Here is a 25,445-nt window from a genome sequence, read left to right on the forward strand (position 1 = left end):
TCTAAAACATCAAAAAACGTATTTTTGAAAGCTGAAATTTTCTTCCATATTTGGCAATTTACAAGAAACTCACATAACTGATTAAATTCAAAGATTAAAAGTATTAAAAGGAAAAAGGGTACGTACATCTTTAATAAAGTATTCCTAATTAAAATAAAAAAATATTTGTATATGAGAGAGTTGAATTTTTTTAATAAAAAATAGTGAAAAGCTTAATCAGAACGTTACAAGTGGTCACATCACAATTCACATTTTTCCGCATGAAAATGTATCACAGCCACCTACTCGTCTAACACAATGAAGGGATGTTTTGAGTGCTGTTCGCTGTTGCATAAGATGATATTTGCAAAAAAGCCATCCACATGTGAACAATACTTTGATGCCATTAAACTTGTAATTTACAAGATAAAACGTTGAAATGCATGAAACATATTTGCCTTTTGATATGCATGAGGAGACTGCTTTGCTTTTTAATTAAAACTTTCGAATCTTTTATGAGTAATTACTTTCTTTTGAAAGCATCTTTTATAAAAGTCCTGGAGTGCCAATGTAAATAAGATTTTGTATTTTGTGCTTTATTCACTAATTATTTTAATAAATAACATTCACAGTTTCAAAGTGTTTGGGGTATATTTTTGATCTTATAATTAATTCACATAGAATAGATTTTATGCTGATTTATTTGTCCTAAAACTAAGATATAAGTAAAATTAATAATAAGACCTAAATAAATAAATATTTTTAATATCCACAGTACAAAATCAATCTATAGTTACTAGACTAAGTAAAATCAATAAGAAATCAACCTTTTACATTGATAAGAAAATAAAATTTACAAGGCAGGCATCCCTTATTTAATTTATCTGAAATGTAAAATCCTATGAAAGCAAAATCAGCCATTCCATTCATTTTAAATTTATAGACTACATTTCCCATCGACTACGTTATAATGAAACAGTTTTTGTTCCACATAAACAAGAGTTGTTTAAAACCGTTAAAGTTTCCACTCGTTCATCAGACCTCAGATTATTTCCGTATTATTTACAGCCCCCTCACTCCAATTTCACCAATTAATTCTTCTTTATTTTGCACTCCCGGGAATAACGTGGAACACTTAAAAACGAGCTTCGGAATTTTGTCATGCAACTTTTTCCACAACAAGTTCCATGCAGACTCTAATAAGAGAAAATATTACTTTTGAATGTAAACGACGTTTTCCGGAATATTTCAAGCGTTCATTGTTGCTCCCCGAATAAAAAACTTTTATTTGCAGTTGTTCACATCATATTCGTCTCTCTGCTTCTCTGTTTCTGCTCACTTTGATGCAATTGTGTTACATTGTCGAATCTGTGTTTAACGTATATTTAAATTGAAATTTGTTTTATTATATTATTGTTATATGTAGCTAAGGAGGTGTGATGGTGTATGAAAAGGACAGTATTTGAATATATGAAATGTACTTTATTGAACTTACCCTGATTATTGATTATTGATCAGTTTTTGCATACATTAAATTTGCCTCCAATTTTGCAAGTGTATGAATATAATCTGATCGGATTTGTAGTATAAGATCCGATGTTATCCAATTAAATTCATGAGACCTAATAATTTGAAGTCTCAAGTATAGAAGTCTAGACTTGCAAGAAATCAGAGTTTTATCCCTTGTTTACCTTCTTACTTACTACTGCCTATATAAAAATAGCTTTTTTCCCCACATAAATTTCTTATAAATGCCGTGAGAAATATAATACATTTGGGGGATGAAAAATTGAAGACTATGTACCCGAAACATTTTAATATTTTAGACAAATACATCCATCCCTACATGTCCTTTCTTATCATACAACATGATTTTTAAATTATAACAACAGTTATACATTATATAAAATTGATGAACACAGAATATAGTTCATGTGACGTATTTAATTTCCTTGTGGCAAAATTCAATTACGCGACACATATTGGAAGAAACACACAACTTGCGGATTTAACGAATAAACACAGCACCATTCTTTATAGCCGCCGGTCCTGTGGATGTAGGAAGGGCCAAAGAATAGATGAAAACGATGTTTTTTGTTGCTACAAAGTGTGCTTTGTTTCGCCAAGGCAGTTTACACGTGCTTCCCAGCCCCCTTCTTAATCGCTTCGTAGATTGTTTTTTAAATTGCTTGCTATTTTCCTGTTTTAATTGTTTATAGTAGGAGCTAGTAATGTCAAAGTTTGCCTTAAAACGCCTGTAACAACGGCGGGATGTAAATTAGGGGATGTTAATGAACTCAGAATTAAACTAGTTAATTGATTTGAATCATTAACTAAGTTTTTAATGGGGCTCAATTTAAAATTATATTAATATGTCGATAGAATAATTGATTTATTTTACACATTTATCATTAAAACAGCTTTCACCGCAAATGATTTAAGATAATATAATTTTATCAAGTCCCAAATTTAAGTTGTGACCCTTTTTATGCGGCCTGTGCACTTTTTCTATATTTATTCGGCAAGTCGCTCCCGAATAAATAACTCAATTTTGCACACTTTATTACCCACATTTAGTAACACTCCATGACACCAATAAAAAGTTTTTACTTTATGGCCAATATATTAAGGTAATAATTCATTGGCATTTGTTCACAACAGCGGAAAATTGTGTTTTTTGGGTCGGAATATGCAAGCAGTGACCGAATTTTTACTACATTCATTGATTTACAAAATTTGTAATTGCGTTGTTTCATAATTTAGTAATCGCATTAATGGAATGAATTTTTACGAAAAATCGTATCGCAATTTGCGGGTGCCAGTAGGTGAAATCAAATTGTAATTTGCTATTGTTAATTCTACATTTGATTTGTTTCCATAAAATAACCTCTTGTTTGATATACTGCTTGAATCAAACAAATATATTTATAGAGTAGTGTGACGTCTATTGTATTCTTTTATGTTCAAATATGCGCCTTCAACGAGGAACTACACTATTATCTATTAAATTACGTTTAGAGCATGGCTTGAAACATAATTTCAAAGTAATAGAACAGTTATCTGAGCAATCTGCTTCTGCGAGTGCTCAGCTACACGAATGCAAATATTTTTGTAATTTTCGTAAACAATATTTCTTTTCTAAAAGGTTTTCAACGAGGCAAAGTCAGTAAGTGGATGACGTACGATTCACATTAGGAAAGTACGTGAGTCTATTGTCGCTGTTCAGGATGTTTCACGACCCGTACGAGCTAGTAATATCAGCGGTAGCAAATAGAAAAATGTTGAGGTGTCACAGTATGACAGCCACTGGTAATTCAATCAAAACAATAGTATAAAGATGTTGAACAACAATTTGTTGTTGGCATCTTCAGAGGTCTGATTTGGTTCGTGTCACTTTGACATCTGATTGACAACTAAATGACAACTTAGACGACTGATGTTTTAGAAATTTCTTTCTGTTCGTTGGCCGACGATTTTGATGTTTTTGAGTACTCGTGTCCATATTTTGTTAAGCTTCAATGCTTCTTCTTTTCTGTTGAAGTTGTTTCCGTGTTTATGGATTTCAATTGCTTCCCTAATCATACTCTTGTGATATCCAGTTGTCGAGACAAGCAATTGTGTATCTTGGAATTTTATTTTATGATTTCCATCTAACAGTGCATGTTCAGTTACAGCAGACTTGTCTGATTGTCCTAGGATGCAGTTTCGTTTGTGTTCCTTAATCCTAGTCCCTATTGAACGTTTTGTGGTATACTTTCCCGCAAGAGCATGGTATTCGGTACATCCCAGAAGCTGTTTGATGGTCTCTCCTATCTTTGGCAGATCTGAGACTGTGTTGAATCTTCCTTGTTGGTATAAAAACAGTATGAATGTTATGTTTTAATAAGATTTTTCTAATTCTATCGGTAACTTTACATATATATGGGAGAAAAGCTTTACCAATCGTGGGGTCACTAGGTGGATCTTTATTATTAGAATGAGGTCTCATTGTACGTCTTATTTCTGAGCGTTTGTATCCGTTGGTCTGTAGTGTTTTTTCCAAGTGTTCTTGTTCTTCAGCGAGGTGGTGTGTGCCACATATCCTTTTAACTCGTTCGATTAGTATTTTGATGACACTTTGTTTTTGTCCAGGATGATGGTTCGATAGTTTATGTAGATACCGATCGGTGTGTGTAGGTTTTCGGTTTACTGTATGGACTAAATGTTCACCCACTCTTTTTCCTAGGACATCCAAAAATGGTATTTGATTCTCCTTCTCCAATTTCATTGTGAATTTGATATTGTTATGTTGACAGTTTAGGTGTTTTACAAAATGATCTAGTTTTTTTGTCCATGTTTCCATATCACCAAAGTATCATCCACGTTACTATATCAAACAGAAAGTTTGTGTTTGGAAGTTTCAATCGCTTTTTGTTCAAACCTTTCCATAAAGAAATTATTGATCACTGAATTAAGAGGACTGTCCATTGCTAATCCTTCAGACTGTTCGTAGAATTTGTTGTTCCAAACGAAATAGCTTTCAGTAAGGCACGTACGGAAAAGATCCATTATATCTGGAGGGAATATTTCTGATATCATGTTTAAGAAATCATTGACAGGAACTTTCTACGAACAGACTGAATGATTAACAGTGGGCAGTTCTCTTAGTCCTGTGATCGCCAATTTATTTATGGAAAAGTTTGAACAAAAAGCGATTGAGACTTCCAAATACAAAACTTTTGTTTGGTATCGTTACGTTGATGATACTTTCATGATATGGAAACATGGACAAGAAAAACTAGATCAGTTTCTAAAACACCTAAACTCTCAACATAACAATATCAAATTCACAATGGAATTGGAGAAGGAGAACCAAATACCTTTTTTGGATGTCCTAGTAAAAAGAGTGGGTGAACATTTAGACCATACAGTATACCGAAAACCTACACACTATCTAACCATCATCCTAGTCAAAAATAAGGGGTCATCAAAACACTAACCGAACGAGCCAAAAGGATATGTACCACACACCACCTCGCTGAAGAACAAGAACACTTGGAAAAAACTCTATAGGCCAACGGATACAAACGCTCAGAAATAAGACGTACAATGAGACCTGAGAATAATAAAGATCCACCTAGTGAGCCCATGATTGGTAAAGCTTTTCACCCATATATATGTAAAGTTACCGATAGAATTGGAAAAATCTTATTAAAACATAACATCCATACTGTTTTTATACCAACAAGGAAGATTCAACACAGTCTCAGATCTGTCAAAGATAGGAGAGACCATCAAACAGCTTCTGGGATATACCGCATATCATGCTCTTGCAGGAAAGTATACATCAGTACCACAAAACGTTCAATAGGGACTAGGATTAAGGAACACAAACGAAACTGCATCCTAGGACAATCAGACAAGTCAGCTGTAGCTGAAGATGTACTGTTAGATGGAAATCATAAGATAAAATACCAAAATACATAATTGCTTGCCTCGACAACTGGATATCACAAGAGAATGATTAGGGAAGCAATTGAAATCCATAAACACGGAAACAACTTCAACAGAAAAGAAGAAGCATTGAAGCTTGATAAAATATGGACACCAGTGCTCAAAAACACCCAAATTATTAAGCAGATAATACAGACCAACGAACTGAACGAAATTTCTAGAACATCAATAGTCTAAGTTTTCATTTAGATGTCGAAGCGACACGAACCAAATCGGACCTCTGAAGACGCTAGCCACTCGTGGTAGTGAAACGTAGGGAAATAATTCCAACAAAACGCCGATCAATAAACCCGAACAACAACAACAAAAAAATAGGTGTATGATAGATCGCAACCGTAAAATATGCATGAAGAATGGTTAAATTTGATATCAGAATCCGCTCATGCGCAAATACGCGAACGCTAAGCCGGATATGTGCTGTATTAACATCATTTCCGCCTGGAAAATTGTGGACGGTGAAAAAAGTTGACACCGTATCATTGCGTAGTGTGATTTAAAGCGTCCAGCGCCTGCGATAAATGTGTTCCATAAAATGCCGGTCAATAATCGGATAACAAGATTCATCATTCTCACTTTGCGATGACAAATAAACGCTTAAATGGTCCCGACGTTTTACTACAATAAATTTTCATTGGTATTAGTTTAGAGCTCGTTTTATTATGCACATTAGCGAATTAAAAGCCTTTTAGCTGCACTTTGTAAGTCAATTTACGAGGGAGACCATTGAATATTTTATTTTATTTACGGTCAGCTTTTGTTTCGCATTTTTCATCCGCTTCCTTGCAGTTACATCCATATTAAATTAAGGTTCGCTGCTGACAATACCTGTTGGAAATATTTTTCCTCATAAATTTGTAAAGTGTTAATAATAGTTTAGCAGGGCATTTCGTTCATGACTAATAAAACAATGAAAAACTTTAATAAATAAGAATAATTAATGCACTCAGTCTGATTTATTATCTTTTCCACTTTCAAAATACAGAATTTACTTGATAGAGTCGGTACGATTCTTTTGTGTGTTCGCATAACAGTTGTCATATCGACGTGTAGTAAATTTATTACATAAAATGTCAAAAACAGCCACGATAACAAATGCTCGTAAATCTCTCCCAATTAGATATACATATATATCAAAATGTCAATGCAAATTAGTCAACAATGCGATAACTTGAACGTAGAAAGAAAAATGAGATGATAAAGCGACCATTGTGATACCGATAGTCAATATGTTTTTGATATTAACACATAATTTCGTCCCATAAATAGTGTTTGTGGATATAAACAAATTTTCAAAAAGTGTTTAAAAAATTGTTTTAAATTTGTCTAATGACGTTTCCAAATAAGGAAAGTAAAATGAAAACGTTACAATTGTTTCAGCAATGATCTTGAAAACAACAGCACTAATAAAAGAAGTTACTACAAATATACGAAATTTGTTTAAATTATTTTCAGGTATAAAAGTTGGAATATTCGCATGGGAAATTTTGCCGGAGGAACTATAATCAATTTCCTTGTCATTGTTTGTAAGTGAACATATTTTTGAAAACGAATATTGACTAGACTAAATATTAAAAAAAAAATAATAGGGAATATAAAAATTTCATAAATTATAGGTTACAACACAAATTATTTCACGTAAATTTATAAATAAAAGTATTTCTAATTAATTAATTAGAAATTATTTTTAAGTTTTAGTTTTATTAATTGTCAAAGAATCTTTTTCATATATGGAGCAATTTGAGAAAAAAATATACATAGTGTTTCAAAAGTACAGGATTGGCATGTATATTGAAAATTAACTTCCCTTTATAAATTTAACAATTACATAGTTAAACAATAAAAAATATATAGTTAAATTTTACTGATGATTATTGGTTTTATGCTGGCAAAAGTAGGGCAACTTATGTTACTTAAAGTTTTATTACTACAAATAATTTGTAATTGGAATTTTAATTAATTCTACACTAATATATTGTAAAATTCCCATTATTATGAATAACTTCCAAATACCTTTTTTAAATGGAAAGCAACAGATCGCCAATAATATTTGGATCCACATTTTGCCAGAATTCTTGCAGAACCGTGAATAAATCTTGCTGATTACTATACCCTTTGTGTCATTTTTGTTGTTCACTATCTCCCATAAGTTTTCAATGATGTTTAGATCGGAAAATTGAGATGGCCAGTTCATAACATTAATTTTTTCCCTTAAAAACCACTGCTTCAAATATTTTGAAGTGTGCTTTGGGTCATTATCTTGTTGAAAATAAAGTTTTAGTGGCATATTTTTATCTGAATACGGCACCATATTGTTTCTCAATATTTCTTTATATATAAATCGATCCATGATGCCCTATATTCAAAGGAGAGAACCCATTCCAAATCCTGAAAAGCAGCCCCATACTATTACCGACCAGTCTTCGTGTTTAACAGTGAGTATGGTAAACTTTGGGTTAAACTTTTCATGAATAGGTCACCTTACATATAAAATCCCATCTCTACTAATCAGATTAAACTTGATTTCATCACTCCAGATCGCTAGTTTATAATCATTTAAAGTCCAGTGTAAGAGGGACCTGGTAAACTCATCTCTGGCTCGTCTGTTCTTCTCTGAGTAGTGCTTTTTTAGTCTGGCCTTCTCGCATGAAGACTCCCTTGTAGTAATCTATCTTTTACAGTTCTTAAAGAAACATTAATTGCAAATTGTGTTTCAAGTAGACCTTATATTTTGCTGGAACTCCTGAAAGGATCTTTTTTTGGAGCAGGATAAAATTGGTTTATCCTGAAACCTATTAGTTTTTCTTGGTCGTTCAGTTTTATTTTTTCCATCTACATTACCAAATCTTGAAAATTGTTGTAAAACATGCGTTACAATCGAGTGATATTGATTTTTCTCTCATCGGCTTCAAAGAACGATACAATCAGTGATTTTAATTTGGAAAATAATTTCTTTCCACGAGGTACTATATTAACTTATTTTATTTTGGTGTATACTATGAAACTAAAAATTATTGTGGATTTTGTAGAGATTAGTGACATTTAGTAAAAAGTTGCCCTACTTTTTGCCAACCGAATATTTAGTTTTTTGATTTGTATCTAACAGAATTATTTTTTATACAACAAATATTCACCGATCTCTTTGTATACAGTGTATTCATAATTGGTATAAATTATATTAGATTTGCATATATAGGGCGAGATCCATTTATATAATTTTAAAGTTGCTCTACTTTCTGTCAATATTGTACAGTAAGTTGAAATAATTAAGGGAGCGACTTTTGGGTTCATTTTAAGAAAAAAAGAAAAATCTCAAACATCTTAATTAATTAACTGTTTATATATTTTCTATTACTTTTGAAATGCCCTGTATATAAAAAATATAAAAAATAAAATGAAACAGTTTTTTGTAAAAAATGTATTGTTGGTATAAAAAACCCTTCACACCAAGAAATTAAATATGTATACGTGTATTTTAAACTGACAAACTATTGGATGTAGTCCTTTGAATATTGTACATTTTGATAAACAAAACATTAAATTTAAAAATTTGAAATTTGAATTTTTTAAAAAATAATAAATTTTTTAGAGTGTAAAAAATTTAAAATAATGTTTGCAAGTGAAAGCAGTGACCCAACGATATGTAAATAATTCTAATCGTTGACATTACACAATATAGCGTTGCGTTTTCCAGTGTTTCATATTTGAATTTTGCATATTTATCGCGGATTAAAAAACTGTAAGAAAATTAATATAATACATGCCAATCTTGTAACTGGTGATGCAGACGTTTAATCAACATACAAAATGCAGAGCTTCATGTTTAGCGGTAATTAATTATAACTTAATTACTTTAATAACGTGAAACTACAATTAAAATTAACATTATTTTCAAATAATGTTTCAACAAATATTAAAAGTCTGGCTCATAATAAAGCTGGTATTTTTAAGCAGGAACATAAACATTCATAGACCCACCGCATGAACAGCTAACGTGCAAAACATAAATTTTAATTTCTATTTTGTTAGTTAACTAACTAACTAATAGTAGATATGTTTTGGCGAGTATCCTAATTATTTCATAGTAATAAATCAAAACAATAGCAAACGCAAGAAAAAAAAAAACATGTCAAATAATAATTAACAACTATTGTGTGAACGGAATACATTATTAAAATTGAATGGACAGAAGAATACATTTGTAATAAAAGTGACCTAATTAATACATTGCACACTCCCTATTATGCAAAAACTTCCATAAACAATAAACACACTGTCAATTTATGCAGATTATTTCAGTTTTACTGTTATTATAAAAGCAAAAGAGCGAAAAAAATTAGCATAGAATTGAAATTCCTAACAATTGCATTCACAATCCTGTAAAACATGAATCGCATCCTATACAATGAAGAAAATTTGACTACGAAGGAGAGTGGGAGTTTTATCCAAAAATATTTGTATATGCTAATTTTACAGTTCTATTAAAATGAGTACTAATCCCGCAATTTAATTAATAAAGTAATTGTTCTCAAAATCTATTTTGTTAACTCTATAGAATAAAGTACATTCTGATAAATCGTATTCAACAAAAAATACAACAAATATGCCCTCAAAAACATATTAGACAAAAATTTTCTTTGTAAAAGAAAGTAAAAATATTTAGTCCAAATCTCACACGAACTACATTGGAAGAAGTTAAAAATATAGTGTATAGAAGCTTTATATTAAAGTCATTTAAATATATTGATATTCAAAATACCATTCAGTATCTCATATTTCAGAACGTTTGAGTCAGACATTCATACAAAGTTTTATTTTTTAAATAAATCCAAGATTCAGATTCTTAAAATATTTAATTTACTTATGAAATACTCTGTATATAGATAAACTGCGTTTAGAACTTAATAATATAATAATTTTATTATTCAGTTATATTATGTACAAATAATGTATACAATTTAGATACCAAATATATAACATATACAGAAAAAAATATAAAATATATAAAAATACATACATAAAATATACAAAAAATTAAATAAAATACATAAATAAAAAACAATATATAAAATATGTAAAAAATATACAAAAAAATTATATAAAATATATTAAAAATATATGAAATGTATAATGTATATAGTAAATATATCAAAAAATATATTAAAAATATATAAATGTATAAAATAATTATATAGAATATATCAAAAGTAAAACGTATATAAAATATATAAATAATGTATAAAATTTATATATAAAATATATACAAAATGTACATAATATATAAAATATACAGAAAAATAATAAAATATATAAAATACATAATAAAATATACAAAAAAATATATAAAATATATAAAAAATATAAAATATACAAAAAAATTATATAAAATATATTAAAAATATATGAATATATAAAAATATATAAAATGTATAATGTATATAGTAAATATATGTCATATATCAAAATATATATTAAAAATATATAAATATATAAAATAATTATATAGAATATATCAAAAGTAAAACGTATATAAAACATATAATAATGTATAAAATTTATATATAAAATATATACAAAATGTATACAATATATAAAATATACAGAAAAATAATAAAATTTATAAAATATATACGTAAAATATACAAAAAAAGTATATAAAATATATTTAAAATATATAAATATATGAAAATATATAAAATGTATAATATATATAGTAAATATATGTAATATATAAAAAATATATTAAAAATATATAAATATGTAAAATAATTATATAGAATATATAAAAAGTAAAACGTATATAAAATATACAAATAATGTATAGAATTCATATTTAAAGTATATACAAAATATATACAATATATAATATATACAGAAAAATAATAAAATATATAAAATACATACAGAAAATATACAAAAAATATATTAAAAATATATAAAATATATATATAATAATAATATATATATAATAAATATATGTAATATATCAAAAATATATTAAAAACATATAAATTTATAAAATAATTATATAGAATATATAAAAAGTAAAACGTAGTACAAAACAACACTTACTTTATTATCCTTTAAACATATTATCAAAGGTATTAAACAGAATTTAATTTTATTTTTATAAACTCATATTTACCTGAAAATTTTAATTTTTTATTATAAAAAATAATAAATATAATTATGTTAAATTTATAAATTAATTATAAAAATTGTTTACGTGTTTTAATAACTCCGTAAATAGGAAGATAACTCAAGAGTATATATTTTAATTAACATTTATCATATTCCCACAAAAATATTTACCAAATACCAATTTTAAATATTTACTTCCACATTAATTTATTGCGATCTAAAGGCCTGTTTTTAAAAAATAATCGATGGTGCGTTTAAAGCGACGCTAAATAAATATTTTGCCATAATATATTATTCCCAATGCGTAATTTTAATTTGTCAAGCAAGTCACCCCATTTAGCAATTTAGTGTAACAGACAGTGCAGAAAATACAAACCAATTAACTAAATCTCAGTGCGCCGCATGTCGGGCATTAGATGACAAAGTTTCCTTTATTAATTAAATCTGTACTTACCTCCGGCTGACTTTCCCCGTGGACAATGCAGACAAGCTGAGCTTCAGCACCTTCACCTGAATGTACCACCGGCCTCTCGACGGATATCTCTGGAGGATCTGCAACAAATTTTCGCATTAGTATTCCGATGCGGACGCGTTCCGGAAAGAAAAAATTATACATGTACAGCATGGGTATATAAAATGTAATGTGTTTTTTAAAGTGGCGGGTTTGCATAATAATCTTTGGGTCGTAAAATGTCTAGTTAAACACGAGACTAGTTTAATTTGTTATCCAATATTTTTATGACATGAAAACCTGATGGAAATTTTAAATCGCTGGGATTAACTGTCATCAAATTTTTATGTATTTTTGATACTTATAATTTAAGTCGTTTTATAGACTTTTAAATTTTATATATAAAATCTGAATCAACTAATGTAATCTCAATTAACAAGTGTTTTAACGGTGAAAGTAGCAACTTGTAAAATGTAATTTAAATGTGCCTTTTAATGCACACTATTTTGTCCTCAGGAACCAATTAAATAAAACATGACATCAAATAAGTAATTTATCTTAAATGGTTGAGAATAAAAGCGGATATTCGGTTAGTACTGAGAGTGTTAATTAGGCAATACAGGGCCTAAACGTGCCCCTCATTTATTATTTATTGCTTGCGGTCTGTGGTTTGTGGCCTTTTGTTAAAAACGATCTTTTGAGATAAAGCTCAAAATAAGGGATTGAATTTACATATAAAAGGGTTGGTTTATACTGTTTTGATTTTATCTGTTCTGAAGTATGTGACATGTATATATTTGAATTCCTGTTTTCTCATTGAACGTACAAATGTATTCAGGGGAAATGATATAGAATTACACGTCAATTTGGATACTTGTTTTTATAAAAATTATATTTCACGTATTCGTTTTCTGAATTTATTGTTACATTATAAAAAAAATATTAAAATAAGATAATTTTAGTATATTACTGGACAAGTAGCGGAGATAAAAGAATGTCTATTTCTCTATTATAATATATAATATTAAAATATATTAAACGGTGTAGAAAAAATAATTACTAAAATAGTGATCTTTCAAAATCCCTAACACATATGAGACATTTCATTAAGATCGTTAAGATATATTTTTTATAATTTATTGACATATCTTTTAAATTAAAATAGTGATAAAATGTTGAACATTTCAAAAGACAAAATTCACATCACATCTAAACAAAGTTTTCTTTGATCTTTTACGTTATCTGGGTTACATTAACTTAATCACTTCACAAAATTTCGAAAGGTATTGCATTTGGTAAACAAAAGTTTTTCTGTACATTATTTTTAGCGGCTGAAGTAAAAAGGCCATAAAAATTATAAAATATCGATGTTAGTAAAGAAAGCTCTTTATTTTAGAAGTACATTCACCGACTTTCGTTGAGCCAAATTGGAGTAATCATGTTTTATCTTTTTCAATGTTTAACACATTATCTGGTTATTTTAGATCTCGTAGTGATCACATTATGTGCTACATAGATACACATTTGTTGATAATATATTCTTTTAAATTTGGTATTATTAAATGGAAAAGAAGCAAATTGATTTAGTGATGATGGATAAAATGAGATGTTAATCGCATAAATAAAAAGAGAAATAAATATATTAAGAAAACTGACATAAAGGAGGACATAATTATTTTCAATATTTCCATTGGAATTTACTTATAGTAACTGACTCCCTCAATTTATTTTTTCAGCATTATTTAAAGTATAAATAAAATAAAAAAATTAATAAAATATGTACAGTAATACAGAAACCGTGAATGTGGAATGGTAATTTATATGGCATACTTTCCGAGGTGACAAAATAAAGAACAAATATATAAAAAAAATCAATTTAATTGAAGTTTTTAACCATATTGATTAATTATTATCTTCAGGCTTACTGTATCTTATCCTAATTCATTTGAATATTTCAATTACAATTTAAAGTTTTTTAATTAATCACTAAAATAACCTTTAAAATACTATAAAAAATATGATTTTGATGTTTAATGAATGTTTAAATATCGTGAATGCGCAAACAAATTATATAATTACAACCACATCCAAAAGGCAATTAATTTTATGTTTTCAAATATCTTATCCTAATTCATTTGAATATTTTAATTAAGTTTTTTGTTTCGCATCCACCATTTCTACAACTGTTGTTAAAAATGGCGAATGCGCAACTAATCCAATAATTAATTACTATAAACAAATTCTAAGAAGTTGATTATATTAAAAGTAATTTACTTTATCCACTGTTAGATCCATTTTTAACAGGTACTATTTAAATTTTTTTAATTAATCAGTAAAGTAATCACCATTTTTATACGTATAAGTTAAAATATAAGTGAAATTGATAAAATATATTAAATATATTTATGATAAAGAATTTAAATAAAAATGGAAAAGTTATGTGACGCATCCCATGAAAGGAAATATAAATTTCGGACAGCTTCCTATTAGCACTTTAAACAAAAGAAAAGACAGAAATAAAAAAATATTATGCTACCAACAACACATTATTTCTTTACTAGCATGCGTTTTAAAAATACGCTTTGAATATAAAAAGTAATATTTAGCGCATGAGTCTCCTTCTTTATGAGGTTGGTTATCTAAGAGACGTAGCAACATCAACCTGTAACCGCGTCATGTCATAAAGCGTATTCCAGAAATGTTGAATTTTTATTATACATTAAAACCTTTTCCGTGTCTTTTGATGTCCCACTGACAAACACATGGGGTGTAACGACGTTACTATCTATCATTTTGAATAACATATGTGGTGCTCATGTGATTTCAAATACACTAGCCGAGGATTTCATTAAAATATTTAACTTTCAATGGTTCTATTCATTTGACATTTTATATGTAATATATTTTAACATTTTGTAGAAAAATTTGTAACATAAATAAATTTACAATACTTTCAACAAATAATTAATCTATTTATTTGCTTTACTATAATTATAAATTTATTACTTTTTGTATTGTATACAATTGACTGGAAACAATATATCGATCCACAGTTATGTGGTAAAGCATATTAGAACTCGTCAGTAGGTAATTTAAATTTAATTGACACAGAACTAACGCGCGGCAACTTTTAAAATTTAATTAAAAATGTGTCAAGTGAAAATTATGCACTGATGCGGCGAAAATTGAAATTTTTACATAATTAAATTTTTTTTGCACCGATTGATCTATTTCGTGCAGTTTAATTCTGTCATAACCTATTTCATTTGTACAGTTGTGTTTATGTATTTTAATGTTTAACACGAAGTATATATATATTTTCGCCAGTCCAGCAAATTGACATTTATTTTTAGTAATTACTAAAATTATAATGTCACATACATTTCAATTACTTTATTATTTAAATTCAAACTGTTGCTTTTATTACTTTCAAAGTGATGTATGTTGCAACTGACAAACGTATTTTATATTTTAATTAAGGGTTATTTTCATAAAAAACTTTTCGACTAGAGTAACTAAATCAAATATATCCTGTAAATAAATAAAAATAAAAATAAAATGGTCACTAATTTGATTTTAGAAGAAAAAAGTGACTTTTATTTTTGTCAATATAAATTAAATTCACCATTACTCCCCTTAATTGAACAGGAAAAGTGCATTTCTATTCATCTATTAGTTAAGAGAGCTTGAATCAATCAATTACCTTTCATTTATAAATATATATATATATATATATATATATATATATATATATAATTATTTATTTTTTATGTGTTACTTTTTTATGACATGAAAGTACTTAAAAGGATTAAAAGGACTAAGTAAAATAGGTAAATGAACCGTCAATAATGTCACAGATTAAATGTCCGTCGATGTGAGCTCATAAGAACTAACGGACCTTCAAGTTTTAACAGTAATCCTATTTAATCAGACTTATTTTTCACAAAATTCTCCGTAATGGAGCCGAACATTTACAGCGGAATTAAAGTTTTCAATTAAATGAACAGGGTAATTGGACTTTTAAGTATTTAGGCCACTGTTTATTTTCGTGGCGTATCCGTAAAGTTTTAATGTTCCGTGTGCCAAAATGTGTATTATTACGTAAATGTAGTTTGGGCCATATTTTAAAATACAATATTTATGCTGATTATTTATTTATATCACTTGCAGTTTGAACTGTACACAACTAAATTATTTACGTTTTGACTCGTGTTTGTTTCCCCAGTATTATATCCGATGTTTGAGATTGACATTATCATCACGACTTGACTTATATTTGCTGCAATAAAAATATATTATTAAACTAAACTAAAATCAATGACACATGTTAAACATTTGTGTTCTATGTATCTTGCATTCGAATATTCAATATTTAGTGCAAACAACAGAGGCAGTGCACGAAGTTAGTTTAGATTCCAGCTCAGTCTATATAGAGTGGCTTGACAAATCGTAGTTTTAGTTATATACAAGTGTATACGTCGATAGGACAATAATCGTTGACAAATATGAAATAATGTTTTGCTATTCCATATGCAATTACTATAAATTTTGTTGATTTTCTGGTAAATTGCCAACAATTATGAGATATGTATTTAACTTAATCTGAATTGGTTTATTAATTATTTATTACTAACCAAAATTATTGTCATTAACTAAAAGGTTGGAGCAAAAAATTCCCAAATTAAATTCTAATATATTAACACTTGAAAGTTATCCGACAATTTGAAAATTATTAAAGAAAAGAATCCTTTGAGCCAATTTAAAAATTCATATTTTCATGCGAAATGAAGTCACTTTTTTGCCCGGCCTAATAAATATAATAATTTGTATTCCATAATATATTATTTATATTCATGTGTCTGGAACGTTTCGAAAATCGATGAAGAAGAGAAAGTACACGTAACAACAAAATTATGGAATAAAACTGTGGTGATTTAGTGGGACACAATAAGAATATGCACAGATTTACACCCGGTTGCAAAATAATTTACGTTTATTTCCTAACTAAGTAATTAATATTCTCTCCAGATCAACCGGGGCCCAGCAGCCATGGACCCAGCCCAAACTACCAACTCTCGCAATCTATCTTACATGATCTTAGACTGCGAGCTCCATTCTGACCGCATTCATTGCATTTAATGCATTTAGTAACAGGCGAGAGTTCCATTATACGCTTTTAAGCTTGCAAAAATTTATGTATATTTTATACTTTCTTTGAATAAAATTTCGTGTCTTCGTGAATGATTTACTCCTTAATGTTGCCCCGCGATTTTCTGCTAGGCGAATAAATTATTTCATTTAAACCTAATTATCATTTAAATTGACTGGTTAATAATAAAAATATAATTTCGAGTTTGCACTCGGAATTTTCGATGGGGCGTTTATCTACCCTCAAAGTATCCTTAATAAGACTTACTTATCATAGACAATTTATTTGAACTTGCCCTATGGTTGGTATTTTATACAGGATATGTCACCCAATTATTCAAGTTAGTTTATGGATTATGACATATAATGCTGTATTATCGGGGTATTTAAAATTTAAAAATACATAAATTGTTACCACCCTGTATATGCAAATTTAATATAATTTATATCAATTAAGTACAAACTGTATACAAATATATCGGTGAATATTTCTTGTATTAAAAATAATTCTGTTAGCTATAAATCAAAAAACTAAATATTTGGCTGGTAAAAGTGGAGCAACTTTTTATTAAATGTCACTAATCTCTACAAAACCCACAATAATTTTTAGTTTCATAGTATACACCAAAAGAAACTAAGTTAATATAGTACCTCGTGGAACGAAATTATTTAATATCACTTGATTGTAACGCGTGTTTTACAACAATTTTCAAGATTTGGTGATGTGGAAGAAAAAAATAAAACTGGTCGACCAAGAAAAACCAATAGTTTTCAGGATAAACAAATTTTATCCTTCTCCAAAAAAGATCCTTTCCTGAGTTACAGCAAAATAAAAGGTCATCTTGAGACACAACTTGGAATTAATGTTTCTTCAAGAACTGTAAGATATAGATTACTACAAAGGAGTCTTCATGTGAGAAGGCCAGATTAAAAAATCACTACTATCAGAGAAGAACAGACGAGCCAGAGTTGAGTTTACCAGGTCCCTTTTTACACTGGACTTTAAATGATTGAAAACGAGCGATCTGGAGTGATGAAATCAAGTTTAATCTGGTTAGTAGTGATGGGATTTTATAGGAAAGGCGATCTATTCATGAAAAGTTTAACCCAAAGTTTACCAAACTCACTGTTAAACACGGCGACAGGTCGGTAATGGTATGGGGCTGCTTTTCAGGATTTGGAATGGGTTCTCTCCTTTGAATAGAGGGTATCATGGATTGTTTTATATATAAAGAAATATTGTGGAACAATATGGTACCGTATTCAGATAAAAATTGCCACTAACACTTTAATTTCAACAAGATAATGACCCGACGCACACTTCAAAATATTTGAAGCAGTGGCTTTTTAGGGAAAAAATTAATGTTATGAACTGGCCATCTCAATTTCCCGATCCAAACTTCATTGAAAACTTATGGGAGACAGTGAAAAACAAAAAAGACACAAAGAGTGTAGTAATCACCAAGATTTATTAACGGTTCTGCAAGAGTCTTGACAAAATATGGATCCAAATATTATTGATCATCTATTCCTTTCCATTTAAAAAGGTGTTTGAAAATTATTCATAATAATGGAAATTTTACAATATATTAGTGTCGAATTAATTAAAATACTAATTACAAATTATTTGTAGTAATAAAACTTTAAACAGCATAAGTTGTTTTACTTTCTACAGTCCAAAACAACTAATCATCAGTAAAATTAAACTGTTTATTTTTTTATTGTATAAATTGTAATGGTTAAATTTATAAAGGGAAGTTAATTGTCAATATACATTTTTTTAACATAATAACCAGGATAAACATATTTGAATTTTGAAAAAGTTCCTCTACTTTCTGCCAATACTGTACGTGTGTATACCGAGTGATTCACGTAACTTATTCAGTAGAAATTTATAGAGGACCAAAAAATCTATTGATTTGAAAGTTTTATGGTAATTATAACTTGATTTGCTATATTTTTCTGGGATTTTAATAGTAAAATTAAGATTAAATTTAATTCAAAAGAAACGTGCTAACTACACTGGGATTAACGTACCCTGTAGAGAAAAATATAAAAGAATAAAAAATTTAACTGTCCATAGACTGTATGAATTTTTATTTTTCATCCTTAAAACTAAATATTTCTTGGAACAAAGTTCCATCCCAATTTTGTGACAAATATCATTATTATCATTATTATTATGAGTATTATAAAATTGTCTTCCACCCTGAAAAATGAAAATATTTTTGTAAACTATATAATTTTTGTTACATGTAACAAATTAAACACGTTCGTTATAAAAACTAGAACAAACCTTAGTGCCTAGAGTAGAGTCATAAAATACGACAATGTTACATCAACGAGTCATGGCACCGCAGAAGTCATATTATATTGTCTGTTGTCTGGAACATTTCAACGTCAAGAACAAGATCTTTGTCCGTATTTGTTGTAAAATCTTGGATTTACTCGCTGATTTTTCGTTCATTAGTTCGTAGATGAATTAAGTCATTTCGTACAATACATAAATAGTCATGAAATTAAATAGTTCCATACAAATTTTCTTTTATATATTCTCTCATACGAAATAAATATCGTAAATCTCGGCCAGCGTAAAACACGCCGTCCCCGCTTTATTTTTTTGACACCCCGAAAATTTCCGAATCCGGGCTCGAAGCGAATTCCAATCATAATCACTTAAGGCCGGGTGATGGATGGCGTTGGGGGATCGTAAGTCAAAAGAGTGGTCTGTTTTATTAAAAGCCGCACAAGTGGTCGGCGGTACCTGGAGTCCGCGTTCCTGCCTAGTTAGTGTTTACTTCACATGAGAGTTATAAATCAGGACCGTTTTTGCCTCGATGGGAATATCGCAAACTAACCGCTCCCCGGGGCCGCGATTAGTCCGATAAGCTGATCCACACAGCAGTTTTTCCTCCCTGTCCAGTACACACAATCACCAAGGATGAACGTTGTAAATATGCGATGCGAAGCCCGCCCGACAATGTGCCCGCTTTTTGCAAGGAGAAGCTTAAGTGATTTTTTCAATGATGGTGTATTTATCATTTCTGGTAACGGTGTTTATATCGACCAGTTCGTGCTTAACCTTCTTTAAATCGTGGTATCATTCAAACGAACTATTCGCAAGTTTTCTTTGTTTTCATAAACATTTGCACAGCGTTTCAGGACTCTGAATAAACCGAAAGGCAACTTCCAAGTTTCAATCAATCAATGTTTGAGTAGTCAGATGAGAATTAATGAACAATTTATTCGGAACAGGGTTTGATCCTTAGTTAAATGTAACAACTCAAAGAGATCTTCGGATGGTTGTTTAATTTTTTTGTAAACCTAAATCCAATTTCTGAAAAAGTAATTAATGTTACAGTTCTTTAAATTAATATATACAGTGTGGAACAAACAAATTATACATAATTTATTTTACAGTAAAAGCTCCTTATTCCAATTTCAAAATCATATTTTTTATAGTATTTTAAAGGTTACTTAATTAAAAAAAATTAAATAATATCTGGTAAAAATGAATCTAACAGAGAATAAAATAAATTTCTTTTAATATAATCAACTTATTCTTAGAATTTGTTTAACAGTAACTAATTATTGGATTTGTTGCGCATTCGCCATTTTTAACAATAGTTGTAAAAATGGTGGATGCGAGACAAAAAACTTGATTAAAATATTCAAATGAATTAGGATAAGATATTTGAAAGCATAAAATTAATTGCCTTTTGGATGTAGTTAAAATTATATAATTTTTTTGCGCATTCACGATATTTAAACATTTAATAAACCTCAAAATCAAATTTTTTATAGTATTTTAAAGGTTACTTTAGTGATTAATTAAAAAAATTTAAATAGTAACTGTTAATAATGGATCTAAAAATGGATAAAATAAATTACTTTTAATATAATCAATTTATTCTTAGAATTAGTAGAAGATACAGTAAGCCTTAAGATAATAATTAATCAATATGGATAAAAAAAATGATTTTTGTTTATATTATTTATTTATATTTGTTCTTTATTTTGATACTTGGAATGTATCCCCTATTCATCCCATATAAATTACCATTCCATATTCGAGGCATATTTTCGGAACATATAACCCGCGAATAAAGAGCTTTTACTGTATTTAAAGGTTCAAAATAATGAATTTTCTCTTTTGGGCTGTTACACACTGTAAAATTAAAATATCTAGAAATGACTTAAACAATGATAACAGAATATAATTTATTATAAATATCTATGTACAAAATTCTTGGTTATAAAATATGGGAATTAATTCAGCATTCGTTTGTTTATTTCTTTTAGTTAAACCTCAAGTTATTTCTAATATTTCCACATTGAACAATTTCCTGAGTTATTTAATGAAATTTGAAGCCAGTCTCGCAACGTCTATTGTGTACGAGAGTTTTCGAGTTCACTTTAAAGTCCCCACATAGCATCCTTGGGTTACGAACAATTCACCTGTCTCAAATAATACTAATGAAACTGGGCAATGAACCATGGTTCAATCTGTTGATTGATTTTATTTGCCAGTTTAATTTGTTCGCATTTTTTTACGTTCGACGCACACATTTTTTGCTCTGAAGGCAAACTTTAATTACCACACAAAAACACAACATGGAGCAATTGATTAACTCGACATAATTTAGTAGTTTCTTGTCTGTTGGGATCTTAAAGTCGAAAACAGTGAGGGAATAAAATTGACGTAATAAACATGTTTAATTAGTATAAAAAACGCTGCCTGTTGTTGTGGTTGGGTGTACGCACAGGTTAGTTCAATAAATATGTGTGTAGTCATCCCGATAAAGCAATTATCCAAGCAAAATTAAAAAAAATAACGTTTATTCAATCGATTGCCTGATTTGGAGCGAAAACTGAACTGACGAACGAGTCAAAACATACACTCGAAAATTTTACCTGTAATTGACATTATTTTATGGGTTAATTCAGCTCTCATTATTTGGAAGAGTGGATAGATAGGTATGTGTTGGACAGTCAGCTGAGGGTTGGGAGTTGAGAGAATCTACAAAAGGTTTGATAAACCCTAACTCACTGCCATTGACAGCTAATTATTGGGTTTGATACAACTGTTATCGGACTTGCACGTGAATCACCTGCACAATATCCTGCTATAAAACAGCCACTTGTTTGGTGGTCACGTTAAGAACTTCCTGGAGAATGAACAATTGAAGATAGTTTTCGATTAAGTAATTGTAAATGATTGTTCCATATTTATTCCCACTTTACTTCACTAACATACTACTTTTTATTTGTAGTTTTTTAATAAACAAAAGTGGGACCGGAATTTATTACAGAAGAAAATCTTATTTGAAAAAAAAATTAAAACCCATAAATTACGTGGAATTCGAATTTTCGCACAATTAACCCCAATAACATGGTGGCACGTCATAAACCCGATTATTCACGTTCCGAACACCAGTAAATTTCCTTAACCGGTATTAAAATTCAAACGGGGAATTCGGGTAGCATCATACAACGCTGATCATTCAGGACGCGTCAGATGAACCGAGATGCAAGCGATCTGTCTAACAACAATGTCAGTTACAAATTCATTGCACGTTTACTACCTATATTTACAGACTGGATATAAAAGTCTGACTCACTATAAACGAGCATCACATCGCACAAAGCTTATACGCTAACGTATTTGCTAAGCTTTACTAATTTTATTGCATCAGTTAAATTCTTCGTTTGCTCCAGTTACCTTGTTCGAGCGGATGCGTATTGATTTCATATACATTTCTTTACTTTATTTCCTTTAAAGCCAGTATCTTAAGATTATTTTCGAAAGGAGGAATGGAAAAATTTCTCTTGTCATATTATAATAATAAATATGTATTACTATATCTTAAAGAATTTTAGAATAAATCAATATCAGGTTTTCCATAGAATTTGAATTCCACGTTTAAGTTGTAATATATTATATTATATTTAACTAAATTAGGGTTTCTCAAAATGGGGTATTTGACAAAATTTACGTGATGCTATCAAAAGACAGTATATCAGCTGTATTTGTCTAACTTAATAAAATCTATTAATTTTTGAAGAATTTAATTTAATCACAGATTAGAAACTGAAATGAGTAATGTATTTAACTAATATTACAGATACAGATCCAACTGTAGAAGGTGATTAATAAAAAATATCTAAAGATTGATATTTGGATAACAAGATAAGAAGAATAATCAAAGCATCCAAGTAAAGTGATAAAACTTCTTTTATCTTTCGTGATAAGGACAAAATACAAGAATCGACTGAACGGTGGATTTAAATTACGATTAAAATTGAACAAAATTGCTCAGTGCTAATTGGTAAAACTAACATGTCTCTTTCTCATTTGTGTTTAATTTTTAACAAAGTATCTTATTTGTGTTGTTTAGTCAGTTTTTTAAATGATTTCATCGTGGTTGAAAATGTATTAGGGGCACGTCAAGCTATAAATTGATGAAAAAGTACTTTCTTTATACTGGTAATACTGAAAACTGAATTATTGTCACAAATGGAAGCAATAATTTTGATTTGATGGTTAAATAACATGAATCATTCGAAGATCAAACTATAGAAGCTGATTAATAAAAAGTATCTTATGATTGATATTTGGATAACAAGATAAGAAGAATAATCAAAACTTCCAAGTAAAGTGATAAAACTTCTTTTGCCTTTCGTGATAATTTATTTCATTTTTAATAGAATATCTTATTTGTTCCATGTTTAGTAAGTTTTTTAAAGGGTTTCGTCGTGGTCGAAAGTCTATTAGGGGTAGGTATAGCTATATATTGATAAAAAAGTACTTTCTTAAAACTGGTAATACTGAAAACTGAATTATTGTCACAAATGCAAGCAATAATTTTGATTTCATTGTTAAACAACATGAATCATTCGGAGATCAAACTGTAGAAGCTGATTAATAAAAAATATCTTAAGATTTATATTTGGATAACAAGATAAGAAGAATAATCAAAGCTTCCAAGTAAAGTGATAAAACTTTTTTTGCTTTTCGTGATAATTTATTTATGTGGAAGTATATTTTTACTCCAGATCATGATAGGAACGAAATATAAGAATCGACTGAACGGTGGATTTAAATTACTATTAAAATTGAACAAAATTGCTCAGTGTTAATTGGTAAACCTAACATGTCTCTTTCTCATTTGTATTTAATTCTTTACAAAATATATTATTTGTTCCATGTATATTCAGTTTTTTTAAAGGGTTTTGTCGTGGTCGAAAATCTATTAAGGGTACGTCAAGGTATAGATTGATGAAACAGTACTTTCTTTATACTGGTAATACTGAAAACTGAATTATTATTACAAATGCAAGCAATAATTTTGATTTGATCATTAAACAGCAAGAATCATTCGAAAATCAAATTGTTGAGGCTGATCAATAAAAAATATCTTAAGATTGTTATTTGAATAACAAGATAAGAAGAATAATCAAAGTTTCCAAGTAAAGTGATAACCCTTCTTTTGCCTTTCGTGTTAATTTCTTTATGTGGAAGTATATTTTTACTCCTGGTCATGAACTAAATTAATGGGTTTTTATTTTTAAACTATATTTAACAAAACTACTAAAATAAAAGCTCAATTCTAGTGGGGAAATAAAAAAATTATATTGTGTATTTTGTAAGTCGTAAGTTTTATGCTTTGAAACTTACGACAGTGTTATTAAATAAAATTAAATGCAGACTACATATTATATATATTATAAAAATATATTTTAGTTTTAAATAAACATAATTAATTATTATCAGTCATTTTCTATTTGGATAAAATATGTTTCCATATTTATACCACCATAATCACTAATTAGGGAAAAATAAAAGTAATTGAGTTCAACATATATTAATATTAAAATAAAAAATAAAATATATATTCCATTATAATTATTTTGTACAGTTATTATATATTAACAAATGTTTAATATAATAATATTTCTGAATTAGTAATTCATTTTATAAAACCTCACTGTCTGTTATCGGAATAAAATAAATAAAATTTAATTTGTGTTTAATAAATCAGATTTAAAAGCAATTTATCGACAACGTTTCAACGGTTCGTGTAAAATTATTCTATAAAACTTTTTAACAGTGAAAAGGGTAATTTAATAATATGCTTAACATTAAGCTAAATTTAATTACATAAATTTGAGTGTTCATTATGTCAGTTCGCAAAGTCATATATCACATTTAAGCGTATGCGTTCATTATTATTCA

General features: G+C 28.6%; 1 protein-coding gene across 2 annotated transcripts in view; it reads right to left on the bottom strand.

Moving 5' to 3' along the window:
• Window positions 1-25,445, bottom strand: part of LOC109605875 (limbic system-associated membrane protein) — a 217,699-nt gene that overhangs the window by 13,540 nt on the left and 178,714 nt on the right. For both annotated transcript variants that reach the window (XM_049962694.1, XM_049962693.1), the window contains exon 6: window positions 12,065-12,162. In XM_049962694.1, coding sequence (XP_049818651.1) covers window positions 12,065-12,162 — 98 coding nt within the window. The remainder of the gene's footprint in view (window positions 1-12,064; window positions 12,163-25,445) is intronic.

Source organism: Aethina tumida, chromosome 2, assembly GCF_024364675.1.
Source record: "Aethina tumida isolate Nest 87 chromosome 2, icAetTumi1.1, whole genome shotgun sequence".
NCBI classification, from domain to species: domain Eukaryota; kingdom Metazoa; phylum Arthropoda; class Insecta; order Coleoptera; family Nitidulidae; genus Aethina; species Aethina tumida.